At 45.0% G+C, this 12,569-nt stretch overlaps 1 protein-coding gene across 1 annotated transcript in view; it reads right to left on the bottom strand.

Annotated features, from left to right (window-relative positions):
* The window catches only part of LOC144599049 (vomeronasal type-2 receptor 1-like), a 34,196-nt gene extending 22,352 nt beyond the window's left edge, over window positions 1-11,844 (bottom strand). Inside the window, exons 1-4 of the mRNA XM_078409771.1 lie at window positions 11,797-11,844; window positions 5,799-6,021; window positions 4,409-4,440; window positions 91-245 (exon numbers count right to left, since the gene is read on the bottom strand). Of these exons, the coding sequence (XP_078265897.1) occupies window positions 91-245; window positions 4,409-4,440; window positions 5,799-6,021; window positions 11,797-11,844 (458 nt within the window). The remainder of the gene's footprint in view (window positions 1-90; window positions 246-4,408; window positions 4,441-5,798; window positions 6,022-11,796) is intronic.
* Between the last annotated feature and the right edge of the window lie 725 nt (window positions 11,845-12,569).

Below are 12,569 nucleotides of genomic sequence, written 5' to 3'. Positions count from 1 at the left end.
GCACTTTGTGTCTTTTTGTTTTGTGAACTCGCATCTGGGGCTTCTTGTTTCTACATTCTGAGGAAACCCTGTTTGGGTGCAAGGACTAACCTTTTGCATTCAGGAGGGCCGGGAGGAGATCGGAAGTCGAGAACTTGTTCTTCTCGGTAGTAGTGGATGTTGAAGGACCCGCCGACCACGATATCCCCGTCCTTTGATAACCGAGGCAGGTCAAACTTTCCTCGAAGCCGACAGAGCGTATCATTCTGGCCCAAGATGAGGGCAGGCAAGAGGTGAATGAGATACAGATATCGGCCCATTCCAGAGAGCGGTTGCCAAGGGCTGGTGGATCATTGTTCCTGGATTGCTCTATATATGTATCCTTGTAGGCTCCACAGACGCGCAAATGACAGCACAATTGGCCAACATTGCCATGAATAGATTAAAATATCAGAGAACTGGAACAATTCCAAAAGAATTAGTACAAGATTCTGCCACCGTCTCCAGAGGAGATTTGCAGATATTCCTTCGTGGGCAGCACAACTCGGGGAGCATTTGGTCCATATGTGGGCCCAGCCTTCAACACGTTACCAGGCAACCGCATGTAAAGGGCCACCGTTCTGTAACATCATTCTATCGGCCACTTATTGCACCGGTCTCCCACTGGCGAATTTCAAATTGCCTGGTTGTCTTAGGAAAGTAACTGGAAATCCCGATCGCGGAGTACATTAACAGGTGGACTCTCGTCAGTCTTATTGTGGTTGGTGAAAGTTGGAGTTAATTATACAGTACTTTATCTTGCACTGAAAGTTATTCCCTTTATCTTGCATCTGTGCACTGTGGGCGTCCTGGTTGTAATCATGACTGATCTTTGACTGGATCGCATGCAACAAAAAGCTTTTCATTGTACCTCGGTACACGTGACAATAAATTAAACGAACTAATTAACTGGTACAATGGTACACAACAATTACAGCTACTCAGAAGACATCCATACACTGAAGGATTGATGCCTTTGCTTTAAACAACCACATGAATCTTTCAGAACATTCTGAAGATGGTTACCAACCGAAAACAATGCCCTTCCTTTCCCTCCACAGATGCTGCCTGACCGGCTAAGTTCCTCCAGCACTTTGTGTTTTTGCTCAAGGTTCCAGCATCTGCAGTTCCTTGTGTCCCTGACTAACACACCTGTTAGTTCTCACCTCGATCGTGGACACTGGCTAAGATTGAAGGCTAGTGAAGGAACATTGTATTCGTGGGGGTCTGGAGTCACGTGCTGGCAGACTGGGCAAGGGAGATGCAAGAGACTGCAGATGATGGAACCTTGAGCTAAACACAGAGTTCTGGAAGAACTCGGTGGGTCAGGCAGCATCTGTGGAGGGAATGGATGTGGATATTACGGATCAAGACCCTGCAGGACTGTCTGCGTGCTGGTCCCAGGAATGGATCTGCAATCACGTACTTCAATCACTTCACTCTTTTACACCCCCACTCCAACAGCAGCATTTCTTATCTATGCTCTTATTAATCTCCTCGCAGATCTGTCAACTCCCTTCATCCTGTATCTGTACACTGTGGATGGCTCGAATGTAACCATGTTTGTCATTAATGTGACAATAAACCAAACTAAACTACTAAACTAAACTAAACTAAACTAAACTGGAGAGAAGATAGCCAGGGTGAAGCGATGAGAGGGAGGGGTGGGGCAGGGGCTGGTAGGTAATAGGTGGAACCAGGTAAAATGGGGGCGATGGGCAGATGGAGTCAGGTAGGGGAAAGGAGAGGGGTAAGGTGGAGATATAGACTGGAAAGTGATTTGTGGAGCAAGATAAGGGTGGTGGTGGACAGTAGATGGCTAACAAATCTAGGTAATGGGAGAGAGAGGGTGTGGAAAAGGTAAATTAGAGGGAGAGAGAAAGTAGGTGGACTGGTAGGTAAAAGAAAGACAGGAGTAGGTTACTTGAACCTGCAAAACCCAATGTTCATACCACTGGGTTTCAGACTACTAAAATGGAATATGAGGAGTGCTTTCAGTCTGTGCTTGGTATTTCAGGACCCTTCTTTGGACTGATGGAGTAGGAGTGGGAGAAAGCTGGAAACGAGATTAAGCACTGCCATTAAAACAAAAATACTCTGAGAAAGGAAATTAATTTAAAACTGATTGCTTAGACGGAGCCACAACGAACTGCAGATGCTGGAATCTTGAGCAAAGCACAAAATGCCGGAATAACTCAGCAGGCAGAAGAGTTGAACAGGTACTTCGGATCTGTTTTCACTAAGGAAGGCACAAACAATCTCCCAGATGTACTAGAGGACAGAGGATCTAGAGAAACAGAGGAACAGATTTTTTTTGCATTAGTTGAGAAATAGTATTGGGTAGACTGATGGGACTGAAGGCTGATAAATCCCCAGGGCCTGATGGTCTGCATCCCAGGGTACGCAAGGAGGTGGCTCTTGAAATTGTGAACACATTGGTGTACATTTTGCAATGTTCAATAGGTTCAGGAACAGTTCCTGTGAATTGGAGAGTAGCTAATGTTATCCCACTTTTCAAGAAAGGAGCGAGAGAGAAAATGGGGAATTATAGACCAGTTAGCCTGACATCAGTGGTGGGGAAGATGCTGGAGTCAATTATTAAAGAGGTAATAACGGCACATTTGGATAGCAGTAAAAAGGATTGGTCCAAGTCAGCATGGATTTATGAAGGTGAAATCCTGCTTGACTAATCTTCTGGAATTTTTTGAGGATGTGACAAATAAAAAGGTTGAAGGAGAGCCAGTGGATATAGTGTATCTAGATTTTCAGAAAGCCTTTGATAAGGTTCCACACAGGAGGTTGGTGAGCAAAATTAGAGCACATGGTATTGGGGGTAGGGTAATGACATGGATAGAGAATTGGTTGGCAGACAGGAAGCAAAGAGTAGGAATAAACGGGTCCTTTTCAGAATGGCAGGCAGCGGTGAGTGGAGTGCCGCAAGACTCGGTGCTAGGGCCGTAACTATTTACAATATATATTAATTATTTGGATGATGGAATTATAAGTAACACTAGCAAGTTTGCAGTTGACACAAAGCTAGGTGGCAGTGTAAACTGCGAAGAGGATGTTAGGAGGTTGCAAGGTGACTTGGACAGGTTGAGTGAGTGGGCAGATGCAGTATAATGTAGATAAATGTGAGATTCTGAACTTTGGCATCAAATACAAGGAGGCAGATTATTATCTCAATGGTGTCAGATTAGGTAAAGGGGAAGCACAACGAGACCTTGGTGTCCTTGTACACCAGTCACTGAAAGTAAGCGTGCAGGTACAGCAGGCAGTGAAGAAAGCTAATGGCATGTTGGCCTTTATAACAATAGGATTTGAGTATAAGAGCAAAGAGGTCCTTCTGCAGTTGTATAGGGTCCTGGTGAGACCACATCTGGAGTATTGTGTGCAGTTTTGGTCTCCTAATTTGAGGAAGGACATCCTTGCTATTGAGGCAGTGCAGCATAGTTTCACGAGGTTCATCCCTGGGATGGAGGGACTGTCTTATGAGGAAAGATTGGAAAGGCTTGTATTCACTGGAGTTTAGAAGGATGAGGGGGGATCTTATAGAGACGTATAAAATTATAAGAGGACTGGACAAGCTGGATGCAGGAAAAATATTCCCATTGTTGGTGGAGTCCAGAACCAGGGGCCACAGTCTCAGAATAAAGGGGAGGCCATTTAAAACTGAGGTGAGAAGAAACTTTTTCACCCAGAGAGTTGTAAATTTGTGGAATTCTCTGCCATAGAAGGCAGTGGAGGCCAATTCACTGGATGAATTTAAAAGTGAGTTAGATAGAGCTCAAGGGGCTAGTGGAATCAAGGGACCTGGGGAGAAGGCAGGCACAGGTTACTGATTGTGGATGATCAGCCATGACCACAATGAATGGCGGTGCTGGCTTGAAGGGCCAAATGGGTTTCTCCTGCACCTATTTTCTATGTTTCGATGTTTCTATGACAGACAGCATCTGTGAGGGAATGGACAGGCACCTTTCCTTGGACTTCTTTAATACATCTTATGTGGACATATTAGGGTGGCAATGACTAAATGTTTCATTTTCAGAACATTACTGCCTTTCAGAGGAGATGCTAAATTGAACCTGTAACAAAAAACACCCTATTTTACAGCCAACTGTCTTTTTATTTTGAAGATAGACACAAAAAGCTGGAGTAACTCAACGGGTCAGACAGCATCTCTGGAGAAAAGGAAAAGATGATGTAACGGATTGAGACTTTTCTTCGTTGTCTTTTTCTTTTAGTTGTCTTGGATAATTTATGATTTTGTACGATACCTGAGTCCATGATGTTGCTGCAAGCGAGGTTATCATTGTATCTGTACCTCACTGTACTTAGGCATATGATAATAAACTCGACTTGACTTGAATACATGGTTAGGACTTGATACCTGCGGAGCAATAATGCCCCAGTTGCTGAAACCTAACGCATAAAGATAGGATCCTAGATTTTGCAATTTCATTTAATTATTTTATTAGCACTTACCAAGTGGCTTCTTTGATATCCTGATCAATGATCCTTTGCAGTTCCGCACAAATCCGCATGGCCACTCATCCTCATACCCCTCATCTTGCAAACTGTCCTCTGAGACCAATCTTTCTCTCCAAATCTTGCTTTCATGTCACCTGTTGACTTATTGGAAAGATCCCGAGGGATAGAAGTGGAAGAGGTGGGAATTTCTAGAACTCAGGGTCACTGTTTAGTTAATTTTAGTTTAGATTATTATCATCAATTGTACCGAGGTACAGTGAAAAGCTTTTGTTGCATGCTATTCCATCAAAGAAAAGACTGCACATGATTACAATCAAGTCATCCACAATGTACAGATACACGATTCAACATTTAGTGCAAGATAAAGTCTGATTAAATATAGTTGAAAGGTCTCGGGAGTTTTCCATGTAAGATGGAGAAGAGGCTATTTATTTTCTTTTAAATGTTGCGACTCTTTAGGGCTCTTCCTCAAAGGGTAGTGGAAGTAGAGTCTTTGAATAGTTTTAATGCACACATGGATAACTCACTGATAAGCATTTAGGGTGAATAGATCAGATCAGATGAGATTACTTTATCATCGTATACACCAGGGTGCTATGAAATTGCTTGTTCACATGAAGTTCACAGAGTAAACAGGACATATGGTAATGGTAGATACAAAAATAAATACAATGATGAGTGCAGAATTATAGAATGGTGCAAGATTACAGTGCAAAATCAGAGTGGTGCATAAAGATATTAGGTACAATAAACGGATGAGGTAGAGTTAGAAATAAGAGTATGTGGCAGTACCTCTGGGAGTGCACAGTGGTGCAGTGGGTAGTGCTGCTGTCTTACAGCGCCAGAGACCCGGGGTCGATCTTGACTACTGGTGTTGTCTGTGCAGATTTTGTACGTTCTCCCTGTGACTACATGGGTTTACTCCCGGTGCTCCAGTTTCCTCCCACACTCCAAATACATGCAGGTTTGTGTTAGTTAGTTGATTTTGGTAAAGTTGCAAAATTGTTCCTAGTGTGTAGGATAGTGTTAGTGTACGGGGGGATCGCAGGTGGGCACGGACTCAGTGGGCCGAAGGGCCTGTTTCCATGATGTATATCTAAATTCTAAAATCTAAAGTATAAAGTTTAAAGGCAGGGGGTATGAAAGAGGTGATTGGTACAAGGGTCAGATAGCAGTGGGCAGAAGCTGCTCAAGTCTGGATGCCCGAGTTTTCAACCTCCTGTATTTTCTCCTAGAAGGAAGAGGAGGGAAAAGGCAATGGCCAGGGTGGCAGGCATCCTTGATGATACTTCCAGGCTTCCTGATGTATTGCACCGTGGAGATGGACCAGTTGGAAGGAAGTGATGAGCCTGTGATGGACTGAGCTGTGTTCACCACGCTCTGCAGGTTCAGGAGATCAAGAGCAGAGCCGTTGCCATGCTGGCTGAGATGCATCCCACCAGAATACTTTCTGTTGCACATCTGTAGAATTTTGAAGGAATCTTCATGGACATGCTGAATCTTCTCAGATGTCTAAGAGAGCACCATTTGAAGGGACCAAGATAGGTTGCTAGTGATGTGGATGCCTAGGACCATCCTTACAGCTGCTCCATTGATGAGCAGAGGGTTATATGAACCTGGGGGTGTGGGACTTCAGGCTTCTGTACCTCCTGCCTGATGGTAGCAGGGAGAAGAGGGCATGGCCCGAATGGTGTAGACCCTTAATGATTGATACCACCTTCTTGAGGCAGTGCACGTAGTTAAGAAGGCAATTGGTGGTATGCTGGCCTTCACAACAAGGGGACTTGAGTACAGGAGCAAGGGTGTCTTGCTACAATCATAAACGGCCTTGCTGAGATTGCACTGGACATATATGGTGTGCAATTTTTAGTTTCCTAACCTAAGAAACGATGAATTTGCCATGGAGATTGAGTAAAGCTTAATCAGACAGAGTCCTGTGATGGCAGGTCTTTTGTATGAGGAGAAATCAGGTCAACTGGTTTGTATTCACTAATGTTTCGAAGAATGAGGGAGGATCTCATTGAAACTCATAAAACACTGACAGAGGAGATGTGTGGTGGTGACACAAGAAACTGCAGATGCTGGAATCCTCAGCAAAGAGCAAAGTGTTAGAGGAATGTGTACATGACACCCTTTTTACAAAGGGTGGTGGGTGTATGGAACGAGCTGCTGGAGGAAGTAGTTGAGGCAGGTACTCTCGCAATGTTTAAAAAGGATTTTGACAGGTCCACGGATAGAATAGGTTGAGTGGGATATGGGTCAAAAGCAGGCAGGTGGGACTAGTGTAGATGGGACATGTTGGTCGATGTGGGAGAGTTGGGCCAAATGAATGAATGAATGAATGAATGAATGAATAAATTTAGTGGCCAAGTATGTGCATATACAAGGAATATGCCTTGGTGCTCCGCTCACAAATGACAACACAAACATACATTTATCAATTAAGAATAAAGCATAAGCACATCAAAACAATAAGGATACACCATTACGGTCTAAACATGTGGGTGAAAATAAACCAGAGCAAAAACAAGACTACAGACATTGGTTATTGAGTAGGACTATCACTCGTGGAAAAAAGCTGTTTTTATGTCTGGCTGTGGCTGCTTTGAAAGTCCGGAGTCGCCTTCCAGAGGGAAGTGCTTCAAAGAGTTTGGGACCAGGGTGAGAGGGGTCAGAGATGATCTTGCCCGCTCGCTTCCTGGCCCTTGCAGTGTACAGTTCGTCAATGGGGGAAGGTTGCAGCCAACAACCTTCTCAGCTGTGCGAACGATCCATTCCAGCCTCTGGATGTCGTGCTTGGTGGCTGAGCCAAACCAGACCATGATGGAGAAGGTGAGGACAGACTCAATGATAGCAGTATAGAATTGGACCATCATTGCCTGTGGCAGATTGTGTTTCTTCAGTTGCCACAGGAAGTACATCCTCTGTTGGGCCTTTTTGACTGTGGAGTCGATGGTGGCCCCCCATTTAAGGTCCCTGGAAATTATGGTTCCAAGGAACTTAACTACTCCACAGATGTGACTATGGTGTTGTTGATGGTGAGTGGGGGGAGGGGGATCTCTTCGAAAGTCATAGGACATAGATACATAGATACAGAGAAAATAGGTGCAGGAGCAGGCCATTCAGCCCTTTGAGCCAGCACCGCCATTCAATGGGATCATGGCCGATTATCCACAATCATTGTCCCGTTCCTGCCTTCTCCCCATATTCCTTAATTCTGCTAGCCCTAAGAGCTCTATCTAATTTTCTTTTAATGCATCCAGTGAATCGGCCTCCACTGCCTTCTGAGGCAGAGAATCCCATAAATTCACAACTCTCTGGGTGAAAAAGTTTTTCCTCATCTCAGTTCTAAATGGCTTATCCCTTATTTTTAAACTGTGGCTCCTGGTTCAAGACTCCCCCAACATCGGGAACATGTTTCTGCATCTAGCACATCCAATCCCTTAATAATTTTATATGTTTCTATAGGATCCCCTCTTATTCTTCTAATTTCCAGTGAATACAAGCCCAGTCGTTCCATTCTTTCATCATATGACAGTCTCGCCATCCCAGGAATTAACCATGTGAAACTACGCTGCACTCCCTCAATAGCAAGAATGCCCTACCTCAAATTAGGAGACCAAAACTGCAGAAGGACCTCTTTGCTCCAATACTCAAATCCTCTCGTTATGAAGGCCAGCATGCCATTAGGTTTCTTCACTGCCTGCTATACCTGCATGCTTACTTTCAGTGACTGATGTACAAGGACACCCATGTCTCGTTGCATTTCCCCTTTTCCTAATATGACACCATTCAGAAAATAATCTGCCTTCTTGTTCTTGCCATCAAAGTGGATAACCTCACATTTGTCCACATTATACTGCATCTGCCATGCATCTGCCCACTCACCCAACCTATCCAAATCACCCTGCATACTCATAGCATCTTCTACACAGTTCACACTGCCACCCAGTTTTGTGTCAGCTGCAAATTTGTCAATGTTACTTTTAATTCCTTCATCTAAATCATCAATGCATACTAGACCAAGTTTGGGCCCAAACCTCTCCTGCATTGGTGCAGAACCCTTTCCTCCCCCTCCCCTCCCCTTTCCACCCCACCCCCTCCCCTCTCCCCCTTCCCCCTCCTCCCCCTCCCTCCCCGCCCTCCTCCCATCCCCCTCCCCTCCCCATCCCTCCCTCCACCCCCTCCCCCTCCTCTCCCCACTCCCATCCCTTCCTCCTCTCCCTCCCTCACCCTCCCTCCCCTACCCCTCCCCCTCCACCACCCTTCCCCCTCCCCTCTGCCTCCCCTCCCCCCTTCCCCTCCCACTTCCCCTCCCCTCAATCCATCCCCCTCAATCCCCCTTATCCTCCCTCCTCCCCCTCCCTCCTTCCCCCTCCCTCCATCCACCTCTCTCCGTCCCTCCCTCCCTAGGAGATAGATTTAAACATTAAATTGTGAATAACTTTAAAAATATAACACAGATTTCAATGAAACTTCTTCCATTAGCACCAAAGGGACGACGGTGAGTAAGGAGGGCCTAAAATTGTCGCGCTATCGTGTACCGTTTTGGCTGTAGTTCAGGAACAAATGATCAAACAAACAAGAGTTTTATTATATAGATTGTAAATAGCTGCGGTCCAGCACCGAGCCTAGCGGCACCCCACTAATCACTACCTGCCATTCAGAAAGGGACCCGTTAATTCCTACTCTTTGTTTCCTGTCTGCCAACCAATTTTCTATCCATGTCAATACCCTACCCCCAATACCATGTGCTCTAATTTTGCCCACTAATCTCCTGTGTGGGACCTTATCAAAGGCTTTCTGAAAGTCCAGATACACTACATCCACTGGCTCTCCCTTATCCATTTTACTTGTTACATCCTCAAAAAATTCCAGAAGATTAGTCAAGCAAGATTTCTCCTTCGTAAATCCATGCTGACTTTGACCGATCCTGTTCCTGCTATCCAAATGCACTGCTATTCCATCTTTAATAATTGACTCCAGCATCTTCCCCACCACCGATGTCAGGCTAACTGGTCTATAATTCCCTTCTTTTTCTCTCCCTCCTTTCTTAAAAAGTGGTATAACATAAGCTACCCTCCAATCCACAGGAACTGATTCAGTATCTATAGAACATTGGAAAATGATCACCAATGTGTCCACGATTTCTCGGACCTGCTTCCATGCTGTATGACTCTATGACTCTAAGTGTCTGTGAGGATTTAATTCAAAGGAGAACACGAAGACATATTTGGCACAAAAGAAAATGCTATAGTAATCTCATTATCATGGCTTGTGTACATAATCGAGGTCAGATCCAACAGATGTATTGGATCGGAGTCACAAGAGACTGCAGATGCTGGAATCTAGAGCAAAAAGCAAAATGCTGGAGGAACTCGACGAGTCTTACTGCATCTGTGGCGGGAATGGACAGGTGATGTTTCCACAGGATATTCCTTGGATGTGGAGCAGATGCTTTCTCTGACCGAGGTATCATGAACCAGGGATCTCTGCCTCAAGTTACAGGGCAAACATTCTTGGTCTGAGATGAGGAGAAATGTCTTCACTCAGAGGATAGTGAACCTTCCCTTCCACAGTCTTGCAGGTCCAAATTGCTCTATACTTTGAAAGGAGATAAATAGTCGAAGGGGGAATTATTCAAAGAACAAATGGGGAATGTGGCGGGAGGGAGGGGGGGGGGGGGCGCTGAGACTGAAGGGAGTCTGGCAGGGGTGGGGGGTTGCCTGCTGCCATGTTTGATCAACTTTATGTGTCTCTGTCGGCGTCAGAAACATGGCAGCTCTTTGTGTACTGCCTTGGTGAGGTCTGCTGAATGATTTTACCGGATTGTATGCAAAAACAAAGACTTTCACTGTAGTTGGGTACATGTGAAAATAACATATCATTAAATCAGTCCCTGGATGAAAAAGGCATCAAGGGATACGAGGAGAAGGTGGGAATGTGATATTGAAACAGATGGTCAGCAATGATTGCATTGAATGCAATGTCTTCTGGAACACCCTTACTAATCAAGAATCTGTCAATTTCCACCTTAAAAATACCCAATGAGTTGGCCTCCACAGCCGTCTTTGGCAATGAATTCCACAGATTCACCACCTTCTGCCTAAAGATATTCTGCTTCCTAAAGCTATGTCCATTCTGAGCCTATTCCCTGTAGTTCTAGACTCTCCCCCTAGTGGAAACATCCTTTACACATTTACTATCCAGGCCTTTCATTATTCTCCTTCTCTGCAACATGGAAGTTTGGGCAGAAGCACCACTGACAAATGCTTCTTGGACACCAAAGGAAATTGCAGAGGGTTGTGGAGTTAGATATAGCCCACGTTATCACACAAATCAGCCTCCCTCCTCTCCCATCAACTCCACTTCACGCTGCCTAGGGGAAAGCAGCCAACATACTCAAGGACCATTTTCACCCTGGTCATTCCCTCCTCTCCTCTCTCCTGTCGGGCAGAAGATACAGAAGTTTGAAAGCACGTACAACCAAATTCAGGAAAGGCTTCTTCCCCACTGTTATCAGACTACTGAACGACCCTTTCATAAGCTAGGATGTAGTCCCAATCTTCCAACCTATCTCATTGCTGAACTTGCACTTTTTTGTGCACTTTCTTTGTAATTATAATACTGTAACACAATATTCTGCACTCTGGTATTTTTCTCTTTCCACTACCAGTTGGACTTGTGTATGGCTTGATTGTACTCATGTACAGTAATATTTAACTGGATAGCACGCAAACAAAAGCTTTTCACTGTCCCTCGGTACACGTGCCAATAATAAAACAATACCAATACCAATATTATATTTCCCCAAGTGGGAGACAATGGGAGAATTCTACCAGCTCACAGTAAAAGTAAATGCACTTTCAAATTTTCAAGATAATCAGGGAAATTCTACACGGCTTTGCAAAAAAGAAAATAATTTTTGACCAATTTATTTGAGTTCTTCAGCATTTAAGAGACTATAGGAGACTGCAGAAGGATACGCAGTGAGTGCATGGGCAAACTGGGAGAGGAACCGCCCACTGAGTCCTCGCCAACTATAGATCACCCATACACACTAGTTCTACGTTACCCCATTTTCTCATCCACTCCCTACACATTAGGGGCATTTTACAGAGGGCAAATTAACCTACAAACTCGCCTGTCTTTGGGATGTGGGAGGAAACCAGAGCACTGGGTGGAAACCCACATGGTCACAGGGGAAATGTGCAAACATCACACACAGGCAGCACCTGAGGTCAGGTTCAAACCTGGGTCTCTGGCACTGTGAGGCAGTGGCTTTACCTGCTGCACCACACTGTGCCGCTTGATAGCTTCGATGGTGGGCTTCATGGTCCAACACTTGACCCCCCAATACCAGCACTCTACTCCGAGCTCGGTCATGGCAGGAGACTACCTGCAGGAAGCTTGTCAAGGATGTTCTCAAAGTCTCCTGCACCTCACTCACTGACTCGTGGTCATCTCTGGCATGTGCTGAAAATAGGGGAGGAAAATTCAGGATACCACTGAGTACATTGGGTTCAAAGTCCAATAAGACAGAGGCATTTAACAGACTTCTGGATAGAGTCCTACAGTCATACAGCATGGAACAGACCCTTTGGCCCAACTGTCCATGCTGGCCGTCATGCTCCTTCTGCACTAGTCCCACCTGCCTGCGTTTGGCCCATATCTCTCTCAACCTATCCTATTCATGTATCTGTCTGAATACTGTGCCTGCCTCAACTACCTCCTCTGGCTCGTTCCATATACCCACCACCATCTTTGTGAAAAAAATGTCCCTCAGGTCTCCATTAAATCTGTCCCCTCTCACCTTAAACCTATGACCTCTGGTTCTTGATTCACCTTCCATGGGTAAAAGACTATGCATTTACCCAATCTATTCCCCTTGCAAATTTATACACCTCTATAAGATAACCCCTAATCCTCCCGCACTCCGACTAAAGTCCTAGCCTGCCCAACTTCTCCCTGTACCTCAGGCCCTCAAATCCTGGCAACATTCTTGTCAATTCTCTCTGCACACTTTCAGGCTGATCAACATAATTTCCGTCACAGGATGA

Source organism: Rhinoraja longicauda, chromosome 13 (genome assembly GCF_053455715.1).
Source record: "Rhinoraja longicauda isolate Sanriku21f chromosome 13, sRhiLon1.1, whole genome shotgun sequence".
Classification (NCBI taxonomy): domain Eukaryota; kingdom Metazoa; phylum Chordata; class Chondrichthyes; order Rajiformes; family Arhynchobatidae; genus Rhinoraja; species Rhinoraja longicauda.
This window is presented reverse-complemented; position numbering and strand designations above follow the sequence as displayed.